This window comes from Arvicanthis niloticus, chromosome 6 (genome assembly GCF_011762505.2).
Source record: "Arvicanthis niloticus isolate mArvNil1 chromosome 6, mArvNil1.pat.X, whole genome shotgun sequence".
Lineage (NCBI taxonomy): Eukaryota > Metazoa > Chordata > Mammalia > Rodentia > Muridae > Arvicanthis > Arvicanthis niloticus.
This window is the reverse complement of record NC_047663.1, coordinates 65,307,609-65,331,030: the sequence shown is the minus strand read 5'-3', so window position 1 is coordinate 65,331,030 and position 23,422 is coordinate 65,307,609. Positions and strand designations below refer to the sequence as shown.

The 23,422-nt window shown below is 44.7% G+C and overlaps 1 protein-coding gene and 1 long non-coding RNA gene across 2 annotated transcripts in view; one reads left to right on the top strand and one right to left on the bottom strand.

Moving 5' to 3' along the window:
• Window positions 1–23,422, top strand: part of LOC143442535 (uncharacterized) — a 100,715-nt gene that overhangs the window by 50,386 nt on the left and 26,907 nt on the right. The window lies entirely within an intron of this gene.
• Nmur2 (neuromedin U receptor 2) lies at window positions 3,099–18,475 on the bottom strand. Its single transcript, XM_034507391.2, has 4 exons — window positions 17,665–18,475; window positions 10,882–10,966; window positions 7,584–7,715; window positions 3,099–5,414 (listed from the first exon to the last, which is right to left on the bottom strand). Exons 1-4 carry the CDS (start codon window positions 18,364–18,366, stop codon window positions 5,140–5,142), a joined length of 1,194 nt encoding a protein of 397 aa, XP_034363282.1. The 5' UTR covers window positions 18,367–18,475; the 3' UTR covers window positions 3,099–5,139.

The window sequence follows — 23,422 nt, the reverse complement described above, 5'->3', positions numbered from 1 at the left end:
CTCCACACCCCACTCCTACATGGCTGAGACCCCTGGAAGAGTAGCTTATAGGCAGCAGGGCAGGCCTGGGACGCTTGTCTCTACTACACCCATCATGCTGGTCCCCCTCCCCCACAGAGGTTTACTATGTTTACAATGCTGGTGTGGAGCCTCTTAAAACCCGAGTTTCAGCTTTTGAGACATGTGAAGCCGGTTTACTTCCTGAATCCCATGAGCCCCTGGACTCGGTCCTGGAGGAAGCTGCTGTACAACCAGAACATTCCCTAAAAACCCCCCGGCAACACAGCAAAGTGCCTTGAAAACCTATTTTCCTGAGTAATACATTCCTGTTTATTTATTTATTTTTATATTTAGAGTTTTGTTTTTGTTTTCTATAGATGCTATTACAGTGTTTCTAAGTACTTCCCGGAGGAGGTAACCATACTGGCAAGGGTGAGGCTATTCAAAGCGACACCCCTACTCCTGCTTTGGGCTAGCAGACGATTGAAACAATAGACTCCAAGAAATGGGAACTTCTCCAGGAATCTCATGCTAGAAGCAGGAAGATGATGCAGCCTGGTGCAGCCAGAGTAGGAGCTCTTCTTCTAGGAAAAGATTACACCCAGTTCTGACTACCACAATCAGAGAATTTGGGGAATTTGGGGAATTTGGAGCTCAGATGCTGATGGACTCACCGTTGACAGGACTACTTATTTATGCATGCCTCCTGTCCTCTATTTATACATAAACCTCCTGCATAATCCCCAAAGATGGCGCTGGGGCCCATGGCCGCCTGTATTCCATGCCTTCACGTGGGCATGCTTCTTTCTCCGCCTTTCGGTATTCGTTGTTTCTTTAACTGCACACGAGTGTGAGCACAAAATCACAGCCCTCACCTAACAGGGGAGGAGAGCGGGTTTACGGAGGAGCCAAATGTGAGCGACCCTGGCCCAGGACACAGACAGAGCTCAGAGGTCAGGAAATTCTGGACTTCTGGCTCTGACACTGTGAATGAAAGCCCCAGGCCTGATTCATCTCATCCTTCTGGCTGTCAATGCAGAAAACACAATTGTCACCCAAAAGGGGATAAGAGCTTATTCTAGGGGTTAAATATGAGTAGTAACTGTGGCCCAGGAGCACAGATTCAGGTCACCCCAATTTTCATGTTCAAACATGGTGACAGTTTGATGAAGTTTCTATAGTAACAGAACAAGGGAAGTCATAAATCAAGGCACTTTACTAATACATCAGTGGAGACATGAAGTCAGTGGTTAAAGCGAAGCAGGGAACATTGCGGTGTCTCTAACAGCTCTGTCAGCCTGTCCTTTGGCTAGAAGCTAATATACATATTCTGTATGTGCTACAGGATATGCCTAATGGTCACAAAGCTACTGGGTTATTACTCAAAACTCAGGCTCTTGAGAGAATCAAGCAGTACTCTGAGAATTGGGGAAAAGCTAGTGTTTTCCAAAATCAGTCTTCACAAGGCGATGGCACATGTGCCAAGCTTGATGGGGCCACAGACTCCTGGAAAGTGGATTTCCATGCTCCTGGTTACTTGTTTACCAAGAGAAGTGGGTTCCCCTGGTGGCCACAGCACTTTCTGACAGGTTGGTTCTAGAAGTTTTCAGGTTTGGGATTGAAGGGGAGTATCCTTTTGGGTAAGAGCTTTATTAAAAGAGTTGTTAACACTATAGACAGACAGACAAACAGACAGGCAGGCAGACAGACAGACATCAGCATAGTGTGGCAGCTGAGGAGAGGAAAGGCCCCTGAGGCAGAGTGGAGGTCCCCTCTTACAAGTTTCAGAAGAAAGAGGAAGGCTTCACAGGCAATGTCTGGGGCAGGGCCATTGGCTCCTCATTCCTATCAGAATGAAGGGATCAGAAGGAATAAGAATCAGAATAAGCATCAGAAGGAAGGGAATAAATTCCCAGGAAGGAAGGAGTAGGTGGAGGAGTTGGGAGGAGGTGGAGGAGTAGGGAGAAGGTGGAAAGTGAAGAGAAGGTGGAGGAGTGAGAAGGAGGTGGAGGAGTGGGGAGGAGGTAGAGGAGTATGGAGGAAGAAGTGTGAAGTGGGGAGGAGGTGGAGGAGTGGGGAGAAGGTAGAGGAGTGGGGAGGAGGTGGAGGAGTGGGGAGGAGGTGGAGGAGTGGGGAGGAGGTGGAGGAGTGGGGAGGAGGTGGAGGAGTGGGGAGGAAGTGGAGGAGTGGGGAAGAGGTGGAGGAGTGGGGAGGAGGTAGAGGAGTATGGAGGAAGAGGTGGGAAGTGGGGAGGAGGTGGAGGAGTGGGGAGGAGGTGGGAAGTGAGGAGGAGGTGGAGGAGTGGGGAGGAGGTAGAGGAGTGGGGAGGAGGTGGAGGAGTGGGGGGAGGTGGAGGAGTGGGGAGGAGGTGGAAGAGTGGGGAGGAGGTGAAGGAGTGGGGAGGAGGTGGAGGAGTGAGGAGGAGGTGGAGGAGTGAGGAGGAGGTGGAGGAGTGAGGAGGAGGTGAAGGAGTAGGGAGGAGGTGGAGGAGTGAGGAGGAGGTGGAGGAGTGAGGAGGAGGTGAAGGAGTAGGGAGGAGGTGGGGAAGTGAGGAGGAGGTGGGAAGTGGAGGGGAGGGGTGAGTGAAGGGTCCTGGGGGAAGTGTAGAGACAGGCACTTGTAACTGAGGTGTATAGGGTGGGGCTGTCCTTGACCACCCTCCTTAGTGACATCCAGCAGTTTCTGGGGTTCATAGGCCTTTTAGGAGGAATGACAATCACCCTTCTGGAATCTGGACAAACTGCTGGAGAGTGTGTTTATAGACGCACACATAGGTCCTTAGTAGGTACTCACCATTATTTATAGGAGTGTAAGAAAGAGGATGCTGCAGGTGGCAAGGTCAGATGGGGAAGCCTCAGACCTCAGCCTATCCCTGCCTGGGAACCTCCCCAGCCCCTGTGGGTTTCTGAGTGAGATTACAGGATTCTGGTAGCCTCATAGACTTGGAGATTGCTTGTATAATTTTCCCAGAAGTAAGGAAGGTTAAGCTCTTTGCTGTCAACTGGAAGGGGGACGGGCAGATGGTAATACTTTACTTCTCAGTAAGATGGGAGAATCAGGGAAGAGAACACAGGAAGTACACAGGACAACCTTTATTCCATTTTGTTACTGAGGAATTGGTGGGCAAAGTCAGGATCTGGATTTTTCAGCATTTATAAAACAAAGCAGAAAGTGTTGATAAGAGGCAAATGTACAAATATACAAATAAGTGCATTCTACGGAGTCTTTTAAGATCTATCTTCAAAATGCCTATTTACCCACAGAATTTATCTAGGCGTCCATGTGGTTTCATAGCAGACACTGGATGTGTTTGAAAGTGTAAATTGCTTTTCTTTAAAGCAATCATTTTATTGTTATTATGTGTGAAGGGGTATTGCTACACAAGCCATGGTGACTATATAGAGGTCAGAGAACAACTTCAGGTGTTGGATTTCTTCCTCAACCAAGCAACTCGCATCAGCAGGCCTATGCACAAATGTCTTTGCCCATTGAGACACAGCTTGTCTCTTCAGCTTTGCTTCTCTTAGTCCTGGACTTTGGCTTTCTTTGCCAGACTTGTCCAACTTTCTAACTCTCTAAGTTAATTGTCTGTTTTGCACAATGAATGTATTTCACCGGCAGTGAAATCCAGGTACATAATTTAGGGATATTCTACAATATATATACCATACGTAAATTAGTCAAAACTTTTAAACACTGACATTGCTTCGAAAGTTGCTCCCATAGTGGCACAGGTGGAGCTTCAGAAGCAGAGACCATGGGACATTCAGGCATCCATTGGGGGTGGGAAAGGAAAGGAGAGGCCTGAAAGGCTGTTCTGTCTGTGATTTTTAATTTCCTAGGCTTCTGGAAGATAGTATAGTTGTTGGCTTCCACACTATGCATTTATAATGTATTTCTTTAATATTTATATTAACTTACTTATTGTGGTGAGTGTTGGGGCATGGGAGAGCATATGCCATGGTGCATGCTTGGAGGTCAAAGGACAACTTGGGGAAGTCAATTCTCACTCTTTCCACCATGTGAGTTCCAGGTATCAGGTATGGAATTCAGATCCTCAGGCTGGGTGGCGAGTGCCTTTGGTTCACTGTGTCGTCCGTCCCTCCAGTCCTACACCACGTTTCTACACATTTTAGGAAGAAAATAAATCTGCAGCCAAGTGGAGATGAATATAGAAAAATCATCTGTTTTGACAACACATCCTGTGGGCTCTGCAAATACAGACGTGTGAGGGGAAATAACACCCGGTCCATTGTTGTTTTCTGCATTAATGTTAATGGATGGCATCCAAAAATAATCCTTCCACTCCAGGTTAATTATAAAAGGCTGATGCTGCTTCCATTGGCTTAATTAGCAGTATTTTGACTAATTTTGTGTAGAAACCCTAGGGTTTTTGTTTTTTAAATCTAGTCCATGGGACTTTTTTTTCAGAGTTAACCACAACTCTAAGTAGTCCATAATTATAGCATTTACCAGCATTTGTTCTAAAAGCAAGTCACATGCATCGCGGCAAGCTGGCTCAGCGCCAGCTCATTAATAGCTCTCAACCTGCTCATGGGCCAGCTCTCCAGGGGATAAAAAATTATTTAGCCCTGATTTAGAGCGCTTGTTAATTTCTGTAGCATAAATATTTCTACTAGGACTGATTTCAGGCCATCACTCATTTGACAACAAATTTGCAAAAGTCCTAACTATTGGAGGGTTAGGCTTTTGTGAGCAGTTCTGAGCCAGCCCGCCAGAGTACCTCTCAGTAGTTTCTCCTGCATCCTGGGTTTGGAGGTTGGGATAATTATGTTGTGCTGTTTAGCTACTTTATAATGCCTTTACTAGGCTAACGCCACCCATCATGAGAGCATCTTTAAGTGCGACTCCCATGACACATTACAATCACAGTTATAAAAACTCATAATACAGAAAGATGGAGTGTAAGGTCTGTAGTGTGACCCAGAATGAAGTCTGAGTTTAAGCATTAAAAAAAAAAAAAAGTGACAAGTAGATGGAATTTAAGAGCCTTGCTACCTGTCTAATGGCACACAAAGAGGCAGAGGTGACAGTGTGTCCCTCCTTGAAGTGCTGGCACATAAAAGGATGTCAATCACAGAATCCAGGCCTTCTGAAGTGGCCTTCTGACCGTTCCTTTCATGGTACCTCTCCAGCACAGGGTGCAGTGGTAAGGTGGGTGTTATGGATGGATGACTGACAAGGGAACTGGGGGCCTGCATCCTCTGTCAGCTCCACAAGGTGACATTCTGTCAAGAAAATGATCTTCTGGACTGGGGGTCCCTGTGGGCGATGCTGAGAATGGCACCATTTGCAGGAAGGAGAGACAACATTCCGAAAGGCCGCCCGAAAGCGCCGAGACAGGAGGTTATAGATAATGGGGTTGACCGCGGAGCTCAGATAGAAGAAGACACCTGCAAATGAGGGATGGAAGAAGGTAGGAAAAATGTAAATATTTAGCAAAGGCCCGGGAATTCTGGGATCACCTCTCTTGGAAGGAATGGGGTGTACAAGACACTCACTGAGAATTTAAAATGCTGCCGGGAGATCTGCCTGTACACTCAGGACTCAAACACAGAGCGATGAAAGAGTCATGGTTTTTCATGGTGCCAGGTAAGGGCACTGATGAGAGAGGGTCAAGTATCAGAGGAGAAAGGCTTATTTCTTCACTGGGTTTTTAGTTAAAACTATAATTTGGAACAGTAGCTCTGGTGAGGATGGGTAAGTGAGTCAACACACTGTCCCTGGTGAAATTCTTCATTTTGCTGAAAACCTCTGGGAGAGGGGAATCCCCAACTGCTCTGGAGCCACGCCCCTTCCCTACCCACTCAGGCTTCCCGATAGCGCTTCCACTGAGTAATTATATTTTACCACTTGTTTTGTCCTCCAGACGGCTTGCATATTGCCTTTTCTCCGCTTGTTATAATAGCACTCTTTTCTTTAGAGATTTTTTTAATTATGTAAGTGTCTGTGTGTTTGTGTCTGTTTCTCTGTGTGTGTGTCTTTGTGTGTGAGTGTGTGTGTGCATGCAAGTATGCTCTCACGAGCCCCGGTTCCCACAGAGGCTAAAAGAAGGCATCTGATCCTCTGGCACTGGAGTTACAGGCATAAGAGAACCCTGATACAGGGGCTGGGACATATATTTGGGTCTTCTGCAAGAGCACTCTATGGAGCTGTCTCTCCAGTTCCTGTACACGCATTTACTATCATCTCCTGTTTTCTTTCTCTAAGATACCACTGAAGCTTAAGGGAGGCTAGGATCGTGACCCTCTTCTGTTCTGGGCCCTTAGATAAACACTGGCTCTTCAGTTCATTCTTCTGGAACATGGAGGTTAGGTGTTCTGGCTGAAGCTGAGCGCTGAGAAACACCATCCTCCAGGCTGAGTCAGTCACTGCCTTAGCTGTCTAGAACTGTCAGCTGCGATTACCCATTGGAGACTACACAAGCGTGTTCCCATTAACTGCATTACAGGGGAAGGGTGTGCCTGCCTTTCCTCAAAGATTTATGGACAGTTAACAGTTGTTTGGGGAGAGGGTCATGAGGCTGCGTCCCTTCCCAGGATTTATAGACAGCTAACCATTGCTGAACTATGTATATATTTTTCAGTGTTACAGCTGCCTGTAATTTGCTCACATTCCTGTTAGTAACCCTAGTGATTCACTAGTTCAACAAACTAAGCTCCTATGGAATCCCTTTTGTGTGTCTATGGTCACTGGGATGAGGAAACATGTCTGTTCATTCAGACACTGCTCAAATGCTTACCAGGACATTCTGGGAACTACAAAGCACATTGAAGGATGAGAGATTTAGACTTTTTGTTTCCTCCAAGCACCCCAGTTGTATTCAAAGATGGGTGACTTGTATTCAAAGAGTTAAAATGTCTAGAGGTTACTTTAAGGAAAACGCCAACTCTACATGTGATAATTACAACAGGGGACTCCTAACTGATCATCAGTGTTTGACACCAAAGACACACACAGAGGAAATGGTTTGCCCAAAGGCATGAGTCTATAAAAACCATTAAATTGGAAGGATCAGACAGAGGCAGGATCCTTGGCAAAGCTAGGGCTACACAATGATACCTACTGGAAGCATTGTGATACCAACTGCCTGTCTACAGCAGACATTCGGTCATAGCGGAGACTGCTGTGGTCATAAGGGACTCAGTGGAGGTGACTGACACAGCTGGACCCTGACATGGAGAGGAGACAGTTGATGAAGAAAGAGAAAGTGTACTTGGGTACAAATGCTCAGAGGCAGAAATGGCTGCGCTCTACAGGACAGTCTGCTGTATGAGCTTTCTTTCCTTTCCATCCCTTCCCCTCTCTCCTTCCTTTTGTCCTAAGATGTGACGTTCCTAAGTTGCATGCATGTATCTAACTTTTGCTCTCTGGTTATGTTCCTGAGAAACCAGAGCCCACAGAGTAAACCAGTGATAATAGAAGCTGGTGGAAGTGCCCTGAAGCTAACAACCATAGCGTCTCGATTTTGGAAGAAAACCCCCTGGATTTGAAATTCAATAGCTTGGACTTGAACTCAATTTTAATGGTTTTTATAGTCACCAAACCCACCAGGCCTTTACCTGATACCACGTGGATGAGGTTGAACACAGCAGCCAGAGACTCAGTCCATTTGTCCACCTCCACAAAGCTGAAGAAGAGTCGGTCCACATGGAAGGGGGTCCAGCAGATAGCAAACACAAGGACCAAGACGACTGGGAAAGGAAGTTGGAGAGGGAATGATGGAGTAGGCCAGAGAAGAACAGGATGCTCACCCACCCTTCCTCCTCTTTAGCAGGTTTCCTCTGCCACCTTGTCTAAGTGATGATTGCTATAGGCAAAGGTGACCCCAGAGTTAAAGAATATTTGAACATAAGACTTAGTTATATGGATCTAGCACCAATTTTTCTATACAATTGCCTGAGTTTTCTTTTAAAATGTATAGTTCTATTTTTACTTAAAATTCTTCTGTTTTTGAAATTTTCATAAATGCACATAATAAAATACGATCATTTTTTAACTCTTTCTTTTCCCTCTCCAACTCCTTCCATGTTCTCCAACACGCCCCATTACAACTTAATGTCCTCTTTGTTGAGAACTCTTTGTGCCCCTTCCCTCTTTTCTTTTTGCCTCTCTCCCTCTTCTTCCAGTTGGCACAAAGATGAAGCTATGAGCCTAGATAAATCTTTTTCTTTGTATATATGTCGTGTGTGTGTGTGTGTGTGTGTGTGTGTGGTGTCTTGTATATTCAGAATGTCTTGTGTGTTGTGTATGGTTTTGTGTGTGTCTTGTGTGTCTGTGTTGGGGTGTGGGGCACAGAGGTCAGCTTTAAGGATTATTCTTCAGGAGGCCTTCCCATTTTGTTTAGAGACAGTCTCTCGCTTTTACCTTGACTTCACCAATTCAGCTAGACTGCTGGCCAGCAAACCCCAGGAATCCGCCTGTGTCCATCTATTCAGCCTTGGGATGCTGGATTACAAGCATACATCACCCAATGTGCTCAACTTCTTATTATACAGATGCTGAAGATCAAACAGAAGTTTGTTCAGCAAGCACTTTGCCAACTCATCCACGTCCCCAGACTTCGTCCCTTCACTTTGTCACAGCAGTGCAAAGCTGTTAACACAAAACTAGAACTCATCAGGAGTTTCTTTGATCCTTTTGATTCTGCCCTGGGCTGGGTAAGACACAGAGTCAGAACAACTATAATCACAGTGTTGATTCTGGAAGGAAGACCCTGTCATCTTGAGTCAGAAGTATACAGAATTCTTCCCAACTTCTCATTTTCAGCCCCAGGGCAGGGATGGGTGTGCCAATTGTTTCCCCTTGGGACACTGAAGCTCCACAAAGATAAGCAAGCGTTTTTCCCCCTTTAAGAAGTTGTCAAATCCTTTCCTGTGACAGGCTACTTGGAGTTTGTATCTGAGTGATCTAACAGGGCTGGAGGAGGAGGATCGAGCCTGAGGATGAAGGGAAAGCAGCCATGAGCTGACACTTTCTGAGGTTGAGAGATGGGTGCATGGTCTTCATTTTGCAGCTCTGCCCATGTGTACATTCCAGGTTTTCATGAAAACTGGTGTCTTTGTTTCCTTTTGGAGTTAACTTTGAAGGCAAGGTGTCTGCCTGTGCAATGTGCTTACAAAAATAACTGGCATATTCATTTGAATTTATCTCTCAATAAAATGACTTCCAACTGCCTACTTCTGGTCATCATTCCTGATCACAATGAAGGCAAATGGTTTACATTTTGTCATTTTTACTTTTTTGCTTTTTTAAAAAATATAGTACTGGGAATTGAGCTTGAACTCCACCCATATATCAGGCAAGTACCCCGCCACTGAGCTACAGCCCATTCCTCTTTTAACTTTTTGAGACCGTGTCCTGTTAGGTTGCCCAGGCTAGCTTTGCAGAGCCCAGATCTATTTTACTGAATATGGCATGCTAGGAATTGAACCAAGGGCCTTGTACATGCAGGGCACATGCTCTACCAAGGGGCTGCATCCCAGGCTTGCTACTGAGATGCTAACACCAGCAAACACTGAGAAGATCATGATCAAAGGGAGAAGAAGAGAAATAATGACGATTCCCTGTCTCCTGACAAGACCCATCTGGGGCTGAAAAACCTCAAAGAAAATGATTAGAGTCAAAAGATCAACTTGGGAAATTTCTGGGTTTTGTCCACTGAGGGCCCGGTTTCCATGAGCCACAGGCACACGAGCCTGGGGATGTCTCTTTTTCTAAAGGTAGGTTGTGATTTGGAAAGTATGGTAAGTTTCACATACCTCACCAGTGTCTCTCCTGGAGGATTGGTGCTGTTTTGCTTGGCTTTCATTTTCATGTGTCCCTTTGTATCGTGTGTATGGAGGTGTGCGCACGCGTGTGCATGCATTTTGAATGTGGGTGGGTGGGCACGTGTCTGTGTGTGCACAGGCCTAAGGTTGAGTCAAGAATTGTCCTCAGTTACTCATCCACCTTACTTACTCAGGCAGGGTCCCTCAGTTAAACCCAGAGCTCACTGATATGGCCTGTCTCCAGAGCCAGCTTACTCTGTAAACCTGTTTCTGCTTCCCAAGAGGGGGATTATAAGAGTGATCACTCCCACTAGCATTTACATGGGATCTGGGGATGAAACCCCCCACTCCTCAAGCTTGCATGGCAAGGGCTTTAACCACTGATCTATCTCCCCAGCCCAGGGGTCCATTTATCTTTCTAGCATCCTTGTGAGAGACGATACTCAGCACCTGGAGTCCTTAAAATAGTTTGTCTTTTACAAGGGTGTGGACTTCTAATAAAAAAGCTATTTTTACTGTTTTGTTTTTAAACAAGATGATGTTTTGATACAATGTCCTAGGTGGAATGGTTTACTCAAGAGAACTCATAACTAATTGTTCTTAATCTGGAATAAAAACATCCACAGAGTCTGCATGGCCATTGGGAGTTTACAATCTCCTGAAGCGAGTTATAAAACATTGTGTGTGTGTGTGTGTGTGTGTGTGTGTGTGTGTGTGTGTATTTGCGTGCACGTGCATGTGCATTTATTTGTGAGTGCAGGACCCACCATGACCTGTTCCTCACGTTTGAAGAATGCTGGACCACGTATAAGTTCAGAAACCATCCCTACCTCATTTTACAGAAAGAGTGGGGCTCAGGCTCAGCGTGCAAACACGATTTATTTCATAGGATTTGGAAGGCACCTCAGCATCTGTAACCTAGCAAAAGGTTTCGAATGACCAAAACCAAAGATGAAATAAAACAGGCAAGTCATAGAAGCTCCTGGACACCGAGAACATCTTAGCCACCACCACTACGTCAGTGCCAAAGACAAAACCTCCACTCTCATAAACAAAAGGGAACAAGCATTAAACAAAGGAAGCAGCTTACACAGCATCTTGGTGACTGATTTTCTGGAAGGTCTGTGAATATTCACAGTCACTTTGTCTGCCTCAAGGGATTCATCTCTCTTTAGCTGAAAGAGAAGTGGAAAAATGGTTAGGAAGTAAAGACTGCTTTCCCCACCAGAAACTTTGGAGGTATATAAACAGCACTTAAAGAAATGTTTTGAAAAATTTAAACACTTCACTGGAGGCAGAATTCAATCTAAGTTCTGTGGACAGGGTTATGGGCAGGGTACAGTAAAACTAAAACTAAGTTTTTAGTGAGCAATTCCATGTAGTTCTAATTTCTGTAATATGTTAGGAAATATTACACCTGTGCGCGCGCGCACACACACACACACACACACACACACACACACGGTGAATCTTTAACAACAGCAACAATGTGGTAGTTAGGCCCTTCCATTCACTTACTCATTCCTTTCCCTTTTGTTAGATACATCATTAGAGTCAAGACCCTGTGCCATGTGATAGGAGGTTCCAGAAAACAAAATATTATGATCTCATGAGTGTTATGATCCTTGCTGTGTGTCTTAGTCACTGTTCTACTGCTGTGGAGAGACACCATGACTAAGGCAACTCTTAAAAAAGAGGGCATTTAATTGGGAGCTCGCTTACAGTTCCAGAGGATCGTCCAGGATCATCATGGTGAAGCATGGTAGAGAGCCAGAAGGCATTGTGCTAGAGCAGAAGCTGAAAGCTTTACATCCTGACTCATAGGCAGTAGGCAGAGGGAAAGAGACACCAAGCCTGATGTGGGTATTTGAAACCACAAAGGCCACACCCTCTAATCCTTCCAAACAGCCCATCAGCTGGTGACTAGGCATGCAAATATATAAGCCTATGGAGACATTCTCATTCAAAGCACTGCACCTCATAGCGTCTGGAGTGTGGTTATGAGCTATGTGGATCTTCCCCAATTTCCACATTTGCATCTCCCACACTCATCTCAGTTGAAAGGGGAATCACATTTCTTTGAATAATACACCCCCAGCCCCTTCTCAGCAAATTCTCTGACACTGTACTGACCAGCATAATCCAGGACATGGTATTTTTTCTGATTCTCCTGATAAGACATGCGCATCCTTCAGAATTTAAACGACAGCTATTTATCTTAATTGAGGTATAGGGTAATCCTTGTAGCAATGTAAGTTTGGAATGGGAACATGACAGTATATGCCATCTCTACTAGCCTGTTTAAGGCTCACCTACTCCTGAAGATGCAGTAGCTCTAACCCATTGTCTTCTTCCTCCTAAGTCCACAAGCACAGAGAGCCCTGCTATCTTTTTGGTGGTGGATCTTTCTCCCTTAGATCTACTTTTTTTTTTTTTTGCCTGTGGTGATGTTGAACCAGATGAAAGGAACTCTGATAACCTGTGATCATCACACACCGTTAAGTGAGTCCAGTGTTGTTTAATTCTCTGGCATTTCCCCCATTGCTCGCTTACCAATGTCACCTGCCTCTCTCTTAGACTGTTTACTCCTTTCCCACACTTACTTGGTAGTTTGGTGGGATTGTTAGTTACTTTTCTTGTTGCTATGACAAAAGTACTGAGCAAGAAGTAACTTAGGGGAGGAAGGGTTCATTTGACACACAGTTTTAGGAGAGTCTATTAAGAAGAGGGAGAGGCAGACACAGAGGCAGGGGCATGAAACAGATGGGCACATTGCATCCCAGCCAGGAAGCAGAAGGAGACTGATGCTGTGCTAAACTCACTTCTTTCTTTCCCTTTTTTATTCATTCTGAAACCCCAGTCCATGATATGGTGCTACCGTCATTCAAGGTGGGCCTTCCTCTCTGGAAATGTCCAAATAAACATGCCCAGAGGTGTGTCTACTAGGTGATTCCAAACCCAATCTAGATGATAGGGAAGATTAAGCTGAAATAGCTCCAACTCACTCCTGGTCCTGTCAACAAATAACCTAGGAGATCAGAGTGCCCCAACCCCCAGTTCCATAGTCAGGTAACTGAGGCTACGGGAGCACCATACTCTATACTCCTGGGAATGAAAGAGACCCACTCTTCACTACATCTGAAGTAGGAACTACAGCGGTTGCTTGTGTGGCATGCTGGGAAAAGTACCCCCAGCACTGCTGTGTGCAGTCTTTAAGCTCCCTAGAAAGAGAACAAAGAACCAAAAAAGAAGCCGTGTGTTTGACAACTTTGTATCTTTTCCTGGATGAACCTTCTCTGAGAGCTATGTCTACCTTGTGGACTTCAGGTCTAGGCACCCCTTCATGTGCCGCCAGTCGTGCTGAGATTCCAGGTATGTGTGATAGGTGTGACTGTGTGTGATGCTGGACAGACTTCTTTGAGGAGCAATGACTTCTTTGGGCTTCAAGTTATCCCAAGGAGACACTTTAGAGAAAGTCTTTACAGTTGGAGAAAACTTGGAGAATGGTCCACTAAAGGTCTCCTTGACAGCTCCACAAATCTATATCTTAGGTCTCTAAAATACACAAGTTCCTTAAAATCAGGCAGAGCTCAGGAACACCTGGACCCCAGGCATCCACCTGTATGGTTAACGTGTCTTCCTGTCTCTTGGACTTAGTGGTGACCTCTACATTAAGTTCATTTTGAGAAAGTGAGGGGTTAAAAAGGATTTGAGATTTGACCTTTAGATACATCTGGAACCTGGAAAGAACTGGGGGAATCCTGCAGTGATACAGAAATAAGGTATGGTGGTGAGGGCGCTAAGTGCTCCTAATATGATGGGCACACCAGTTCAGGGCCCGTGTACTCAGTGCATGGTAGATTATCATTGCTCTTCTGATACTTATTATCATTTCACATCTTCTCAAAAGACATGGTATGAATTAAAATACCCGAGGACAACTACTTGTATTCCCCATATGAGGATTCCTGAGCCTCTTCTGAGAGAATCTCCTTGTTCTAACTCAGCTGTGTTTACTTGACAGATGTTAGCCTTCACTTCAGCTGTTAACTGGGCACAAACCTAGAGTCACCAGGAAAAGGGAACCTCAATGGAAGAATTGTTCAGATCAGACTGAGCCTTGAGGCTTTTTTCCTTCCTAATTAAAAAAAAAAAAAAAAAAAGTGTGTATGGGTGCTTTGCTTACATGTGTTGAGTGCCTGGTGCCTGTGCAAGCCAAAAGAGGGCATAGGTTGTGGCAGAAATTTAACTGTCCAAACTATTTGCCGAGGAAGGCCTGTGATTGGACAGGGAAAAGTAAGGCAGAGCTAAGAGTGGCAGAGAGGGAATGGTGGGGAGAAACGCAAGGGGAGTGCAGACGTAGACCATCGTGGTTTCAAGTAAATAGGTAGATATGAAATCTAAAGGTTAGGAAAATTGGGGTAACTTTTTAAATTGTGTGAACATTTTGTGTATTGAGGTTTTATTGAGATATATATGTAAATCCATTGGTTAACTTTAAGCATCTAGAGTTATGATTTACTAGGTTAATGGTTAATGAGTATTGTGACATCTAATCTCGAGGATGGCAGTTATTGCATGGGGCTAGCCTAGCGCTGTGGAGGCAGCAGGGTTGGTTGGCATAGGGCCAGACCAAGAGCCATGGAGGCGGGCAAAAGCAGCAGCCATGCCAACGTCTTGGCCCACCCAGCACCTTTGAGACAACCAACCCGTGCCACCAGTAGTGTGGTAACATGGCAGGAGTCAGCCAGACCCAATTCTTTTCTAGTACCTCCTGCTACAATCAGTTCTTCTGGAACTCCAGTTACAGAGAGTTAGAATCTGCCATGTGGGTGCTGGGAATTGAGCCTGGATCTCTGGATCCTTCCTTCCTTTCTTCCTTTCTTCCTTTCTTCCTTTCCTCTTTTCCTTCCTTCCTTCCTTCCTTCCTTCCTTCCTTCCTTCCTTCCTTCAATTCACCACATGTTTCTCTGTGCATCTGTCTCTACACATCCTGTCCATCTGTCTGCCTATCCATAATCCATCCATTTATCCATCCATCAACTACTTGCTTGTTCATAGCCTGTCTGTCACTGTTGATTTTCATGCAGTTCACACATATGCCCTCATCAACACAAAATTCATGTGTGAGAGACATGAATTAAGCTAGACTTTGCCAATATTTCCTCTTGGATGGAGAGCTACTCTTGGGCCATTCACTTTCCATCTCCATGGTGTTCTAAGCTTGAAAAGTACTTCTGTGAAAATGTACATCCTGGAATGAGGGGGGCATCAGTGAGTATTCAGCTTTGCACACACACGGGCTTCTTTTGTCCTATGTCTTCCTCTGGCTGCCTTCCAAAGGTAGTGGCAACCAGACTCAACCATACCTCTATACTTCTCAGCAGACCCAATAAGTCAAATATCATTAGGGTTTGAGTCTCTTTAAATAGAGAACATTTGAAGGTCCTTTGAGGCCATGTTTTCAAGTCTTTTATCTTAAATGTAGGGAAGCCGAAGTCCAGTAATGAGGGAGGTAATTGAGACGCATCTCCTGACTGTGCTTAGTCTGGTTTGGAAGAAATTAATGAACTAAAGGATCTCCACAGAATTATAAATTGTAGTGAAGGAAAGTACTAGAAGCCATGACATCTACACCAGAGGCAGGACAGCTAGGGTTTCTAGAAGAGCTGCCCTAGGGAAGGATGCTTGAAGCCTGACTGACAGGGTGGATTAGAGGCAAAGAGGCAAAGGAAGCTTGGTGGTGGGTGGCAGGAACCTTCCAGGGAAAGGGGTCCAAAGGTTGTGATGCCCGTGGCACTGAAGGGACTTGCTTTACCAGACGGCTGGTGTAAGACTGTTTAAATTTTCAGAATGACAAGTCAGACATTTCTTTTCTAAGTAACCCTCTGGTCCACTCACACCTACTTCATCTCTTCTGAAACAGGCTGGCATCAATTTGCATTACTCACACAAAGCAGGATGGCTATTATCTGAGCTGCCACCACCTTGGAACACAGACATTGTGGATTGTGTGAGTGGAACAAAATGAAACTTAAAGAAAGAGCTTAGATGAATCTATGCTTGCTGTTAAACTTAGGCATTTTCCCCAAACGTATACAAGACAAATGATTGTTTAGCATTGAACAACAATATATTGCTACAGTTGGGCCATGGAGGTAACAGGGTCTTATGGGATAAGTGATATCTTGAAATGTATGGAAGTCAAATTTTACTCTGAGTTGGATACATAGGACATTCTGGAATTGTGAGACTGAGCTGGATAAAGTGACACAGGTCTTAGGGAACATGCCACTGCTCTCTACTTGGCCAGATTCATTCCTGTTCCTACATGTCTATGATGCTCACATAATGCCCTTCCTACTTGGGCCTGGACACTCATTTTAGGACCAGTAAATAAGAAAGATCTTCTTTGTTGATAGCTGCCTTTCTCAGAGATGGACTGGAGTGGGACTCTGCATCCTGAACCACCATGCCAAAGGCTGTGATGGGATGTGTGTGCTTCTTTCTCTCATTTATAGCTCGTGTCTATTTCCTTCATAGTCTCTTTGCCTTTTTAAAAAAAGAACCACAGACTGTTCGAGCAGGAAGAAGCCTTAGGAATGATGTGATGTGACCTTTTCATTCTCTAAATGGGAAAGTAATTCCAGGAGAATTGTGTGTGGCTTGCCTAAAGGCGTACGTCAGCCGAGGACCCGAGAGGCTAAATAAGCCTGTAACAGTTTACTGCATGAACCAATTCCTTAAGTGAATCCAAAACTGCCATTGTGAGGACTCACACCTATGAATTTGGGTACAGCATACAGCCAGAAGTATACAGAGTCAAGCCTACATTTCTCAAAAACAAACAAACAAACAAACAAACAAATCCAGATTCTCTCAAGTAATTTAGGAGCAGAGAAAAATGAAAAAAAAAAAAAAGATTTATCACCACAATCTTAGAGAAGGAGCCTCTAATTATAAGGTACAAGGGAAACAGAGTGATTTCCCCAGGAATTCACATGTCTCTTAATCACACCAATACTGCTCTAACTTACGAATTCTGTTTACTTTTCCATCCTTCAATCCCTACCTGCTAAAAATCTGGTTTCATATATATATATATCAATCATACATATCATATATGTCTCTCTCTCTACACACACCACACACACACACACACACACACACACACACACACACGATTTAACTTGCTATTTCAATCAAAGCTCAATGCAGCCACAAGGAAATATTTGCCTTCACTGCTGTATATATCTGTCCCAGATCGTAAAGTGGGAAGAGTTCATGATATTCTCAAAACAGGTTGGTACAGAGAAAATCTTGAATGCAGGCAGTAAAAGTGGAGCAGGGGCAGCAAAGAGGCAGCAGGGTGTAGAAGGTTCCCCCCAGAATGTGATCCTCTAAACCTGGATCACATGTACACATTCAAAGTGAGGTTTCTCCTCAAGCCCCTGGAGTCAGATTCTCCCACAAGTGGTATCTATATTGATACCCTTAGGAAGCTGTCTCGTACCTTCTTAGAAACACAGGTGGACAAGCATGGAAAGAATAAGAAACAGGCACACCAGAAGATTTTCCAGGTAAAGAAAATAATAGAGTTGTGGTTTTACTATGTTTAATGGGTGGCAATTCCCACCTGTTCAAAAGGAGACCAAGCTGATTTTACTTGTGAGATAAATCTTGAGTACATGTGTGGAATTTTCATATGCAACTATTTTACATACATTAAAACCCTTGCTTCTTAATTTCCCACTTAACATTATCCTCGGTGCCTCTCCCTGATTCTGTCTTTCTCCCACGCTAAGTGTTTCTTTGAATTCAAAATGGGCAAGAAAGGTGGGATGCTGCCCCAAGCCAGCCCCTCGATACTCACCCTGAGCCCCATGAGATAGTAGAGGATGCTGATGAGGGTCATCGGGAGGATGTAGAAGAGGAAGGAGGTCGCTTGGATGATGAAGTTATACACCCACATGGGCTTGGTGACTGTGCAAGTGGCAGAGCCAGGCACGGAGGACCCGTTGGGAAAGTGCTGGAACTTGATGCCATGGATGCTGGTGTTGGGCAAAGAAAAGACCACAGAGAAGCTCCAGACTAGGCTGAGGATCCTGAGGGCCCGTCGCCGCGTGCTCTCCAGCTTGGCTCGGAACGGGTGGACGATGGCCACATAGCGCTCTATGCTAACCGTGGTGACACTGAGAATGGAGGCAAAGCACACAGTCTCGAAGAGGGCTGTCTTGAAGTAGCATCCCACTGGTCCAAATAGGAAGGGGTAATTGTGCCACATCTCATAGACCTCCAGAGGCATCCCCAAGAGCAGGACCAGCAGGTCTGAGACGGCCAAGCTGAAGAGATAGTAGTTGGTGGGTGTTTTCAAAGTCTGATGTCGGACAATCACCAGGCACACCAGAAGATTTCCCATCACCCCCACCACGAAGATCAGCGCATAGGCCACAGACACCGGAAGGGATAGGTCACTGCGTTTGGGTCCACACAGGTGGGCCAAGTACTCCTCTGTGCTGTTCAAGTACTTCATGAGAGGATCGTGGATCCAGGAAGCATTTTCAAGTTTTCCCATTACTGAGCTTAAAATCCACGACCACAGGTATCCTGCTCCTGGGGCTCTGTCCCAAGCTGAGCCAGGAGTCTGAAAGCAGAGGCTCCTGAAGAAGGTCTGAGAGAGTGAAAGGACAGCATCAGCCTCTAGGGCTCTCCTCTCACGCTGCTAATGCCTTTTGAGGACCACCCAAGCCCCGCCCCCGGCACGCTGTAGGCCAATGAGTGTGTTAATCTGCACCGTGGGAGAGCCAGGCAGGTTGGTGTGAGGGCTTTGTGTTTGGGGAGCAAGAGAGGAGGGACCTTCCGGTGGTTTAGAAGCAGCCAGAGAGAATCAGCTGCCTGCGGCCACCTGAGGAATGAACATTCCCAGCCTGGCCAGCTTCAGAGTTGTGGCACTCTGGGGAGAAACACAGGAAGGACTGAGGAGCCAGACTGCTGAGCCAGTCTCCACAGCTCTGATCGCTCTATGTCCAGTTAAGGAGTAGATCAATCGGTTTCCCTGATTATATTGTTCCTTTGAGGAATCAGGGCTCTCTGGGAAAAGCATGAGACTTATGATTTTGGGGATCTCAGTGGCTGAAAATCAGCTTTTAGGTTTTAGTTTTGTCTAACAATCTCAGCAGCTCAGAAAGCAACTGGGTTTCAGGACCAGATCATTAGAACTTAAGAAAATTGAACTCTCAGAGCTCTCTCCCTCCTCCTCTTTCTGCCTCTCTGCCCCTCTCCTCTCTCTTCCTCTCTGTCGCTCCCCCCCCCCAGTCTGTTTGTTGATCTGTTTGACTCTCTCCCACTCCCTCTTTGCCTGTCTCTGTCTCTCTCTGTCTCTCTCCCTTCTCTCCTACTCCTTTACCCCACTGTCTGTCCGTCTCTGTCTCTCTGTCTCTCTGCCTCTCTCTGTGTGTTCCTCTCTCTCTCTCTCTCTCTCTCTCTCTCTCTCTCTCTCTCTCTCTCTCTCTTACGTTATTACGTTATTTATTTATTTTGTTTTGATCAGCATACCTTTCTATAGATTTACTAAATGTCCTGTGCTGTCCTAGGCTTTGTGGTAACATAAACCTGTTAGTCATTCTTCTCGTTGTTTTCACAGACCACCCAGTGGAAGCAACTTACACGAAGGACTAATGGGTCTGGTGAGATGGTGCAGGACTAAAGAAGTTTTCCACAAAGTCTGGCCACCTGAGTTCAATCACTGAGACTCAGAGATTGAAAAGAAGAGAAGAGAACTCAGAGGAAGAGAACCGATTCCCACAAGTTATCCTCTGGCCTCCACATATATGCCATGATACACATCACACACATACATCACACACACACACACACACACACACACACACACACACACACACACACACACGTGAGCAAAACTGGGTGAGCCAAAACAAAAACAAATAAGTAGATGCAGTATTTAAAAAGTGAAAAAGTAGAATCAGAAGGACTTACTCTCACCCACAGTTTAAGGAGGTTACAACAGTCTGCCATGATGACAGCAACAGGGGCAAGAGGAGCTGGTCACACTGGAGCCACAGTCAGAAAGCAGAGAGATGAGTACTGATGGTCAGTTCATAGTTTTCCTTTTTTATTCAGTCCTGGACCTCATTCTATAGGGTGGTGCCTTCCACATTCAAGGAAGATCTTCCCTCCCCAGTAAAACCTCTCTGGACTATCCCTCACAGATATAGCCAGAGATTGTCTCCTGGGTGATTCTCAACTCAATCAAGTTGTCTGTGAAGATGAACCCTCATAGTCAGTGTCCAGTCAGTGGCCACCTATGTTCCACTGAGCTTATTTTTTAGTGTTAGGGTATCTGAAAATGCATAAGCAAATTAATAAATTATAATATGTTACCATATAAAAGTTGGTAAGTAACTTACAAAAGAAGTCAAAGAAGGCTTATTTCAGCATATGCCTTTGAGACCAAGATCTGAAAGGCTTAGGGAAGAATTTAACCAGTAAATGGTCTTAAGGCCGAAACAAGCTTCAGAATATGGAGCTGACCAGTGATAACAAGGGAGTGAGAATTTATGTTAGTGTTGTGCTGCAAGTCCCTTTGAGATTAAACCTCCCATCACGGATGAAAGCTTTTTAGGACACAGGATGTTCTAAGAGGAGGTAAAACACCAGATGCTTCAAAGAAACCAATTAAGCTAAGGAAATAAACAACTGGAAAGTTTCAGGAAGTTGCTGAAACTGACAAGATTTTCTGAACTCTTCCCTACTCAAGAGTGCATAAGGAACTGTTAATGTGCCATAATTATCTGACTCTTGGGATATGTGAGCATGGAGACTGTGACAGAGAGTTTGCTGCTTCCTGACATTCAATAGACTTTGGATCTATTCAAACACAGAGATTTCTTAGGAGAGTTTTGAACAGGAATGTCCAGGAGAGTAAGGCTAGGAAGAGACAGGAGTGGCTGACATCACTGTAGCAGTAGTAAGGTAAGAATTACATTTAGATTTAGAGATAATTTTGCAATGGTGACACATGGTGTAGCTTGTGAGACTGAAGAAGGTGGGTGTTGGAGAGATGACTCAATGGCTGAGAGTACTAGCTGCTCTTCCAGAGAACCTGAGTTCAGTTTCCAGCACCAACATCATTTAAAATGATGAGGATTTGTTCCCACACTGCCTGCTTAGCAAGCATCGGTGAAAAGAGCCTTCCCTGTGCTGTGATCACTCTCAGGCCCAGACTGAAGTAGTTGTCACTGCCTTGGATCTTGCTGATTAGGTGGGAGAGGGAAGGGCATATGATCATCACCTCAGAGCCAGAGTTGGAGCATGCTTTGAGAACTGGGGGATGACTGAGATGGTCAAGTACTTGCCTTGCAATCATGAAGATATTCAGTGACTAGGTCTTAGATGGCCAAGCATGGGGTAGGGGACGGTTCAGTGGACAAGACACATGCCTCAGAAAGTGCACCTGAACTCATGTAAAACTTTGCGAAATGTCCTGTATTTGTGACCTCGGTGCTCCTAAGGCAAGATGGGAGACAGCAGACTCTTCTGAAGTTAATGAACCAGATAGCCTGGCATGAGTGTGGCCATGAGTGTGGTAGAGCAAAGAGATCTTGCTACACACAATGTGGAAGGAAAAAACAAATATCTGAGCTTGTCCTATAACTACCCTGTGGGTGCTGTTCCTCTCACATACCTTGTACACATGTACATATACATACACATAAAGACTTTTATAGAATCTGGGCATAGTGTCCCATGCATATAATCCTAGATCTGGGTAGGGGCAGAGACAGATAGATTCCTAGAACTCACTGGCCAGTCATCCAAGATACCTGGAAATTTCTAGGCTAGCGAGAGACCCAGTTTCCAAAAGCAATGTAGACGGTACCTGAGAGTACCTAAGAAATGACAGACAACATTGTCCTCCAGTCCACATTCACACATGTATATGTACATTCACATATGCTAACATGAGCATACTCATATACACAGAAATGCTAACATGCATGCATGAACATGAGGGAGCACATGTTAGAGTCCTAAAGTGTTTTAATGTTGACATCATTATTAACAAACTTTAAGGAAAGATAAAAGAATTCAAGATGAAGAAAAATCTCACTGAGCTATAAGGATCTTTAAAATTATAAAGGTAGAGAGTGGCAGATATTAAATTCAGGGTTAAATAAATGTGGTGATTCAAATGAAAATGGTCCCTATGGCTCATATCTTTGATTACTTAGTTCCCAGTTGGTGGAACTGTTTGGGAAGGATTTGGAGGTGTGGCCTTGTTGGAGGAGGTGTGTCACTTGCCATTCCCAGTTAGCTCTCTCTGCCTCATGATTGTTGTCTCAACACGTAAGCTCTTGGCTACTGTTCCAGCACCGTGTTGCTGTCATGCTCCCCACTACAATAATCATGAACTCATCTTCTGAAACAGTAAGGCCCACATGAACCTGTTCTTCTATAAGTTGCCCTATTCTTGGTGTTTTGTCACACTAGTAGAAAAGTAACTAAGATGGGGTGGTACTTCTTAATTTATAGAGCATTACTTTAAAGATTGAAAAGTATCACAAGTTATGACAGGGTAGGTCCCATCAAACAAGATGGCACTTCCTACCATCAGTGCAAGGGGATGGAATGGGATGAAGACACAAATTGTAATACAAGGATGAGCTGTGAATCCTGTGTTTGACTTTTATTGGCTACTGAAAACATAATGAATACACATTACTAGGAGTCCAGTAATTATTAGGAACCAATAGGTTCCAGGAGAGAACCTATTGATGGTTTTCTAATTGGGGATCTTGTCAAACTTCCTCCTAAATACATATGTATATATCCTTTTATTTGTGCTGCTTTCAACCTTGGTCTGAGAAGCTTCTCATTACAGAGGGTGGTGGTAATTAATACAGAGACTCATAACCAAGGAAAGTGCAGAGGAGAAGCAACTGTGAACGTTTAGCTGTACATGGAACATCTATATTCCTTCTATAAGCTCAAGGAACTTCGTGGAAGAAGAGATAGAAAGAATGTAAGAACCAGAGGATGGGGAGGAAAGCTGTGAGATGCTGTCTTCTGGACTTGGCATGATGCGCCTGTGAATTCATGGCTGCTGTAGTTACCTGTACAAGACCTGTACAAGGTGTAGCAAGCTAAAATTACAGCACAGAAAGGGAAGTGGAGCGTATCTCAAGCCCTAGCTGAGGAGCTGTTGGCAGTTATTGCTGCTGGGGAAAGGGATGTGGATGTCCCATACTTTTCTTTAGGAGTGTGACCACTGGTAGGCTGCTGGTGCCCCAATGTATAAAGAAAGCTACACCCATGTGCATATAGGCATCATTAATTGAATTGAAATAAAATCAATTAGATTAAAACAAACTAATTGGATTTTTAAAAATAATTTTAAAAGGAGGACATAGAGTTGGGATGGAGATGCTGTTGGAGAAGCTGGAAGAGAGGAGAGAGCAAAACATACTTACAGTTATTCAATTTTTCAAAAAAACAAAAGACAGAATTGTATTTAGTTCCCATAAGTCTCAGTTACCCCATTTGCAAAGTAAATAAAAAATAGCTGCAGTACCTTGCAGGATTGCCATGAGGGTAAGCAGTTCCCGGAAAAG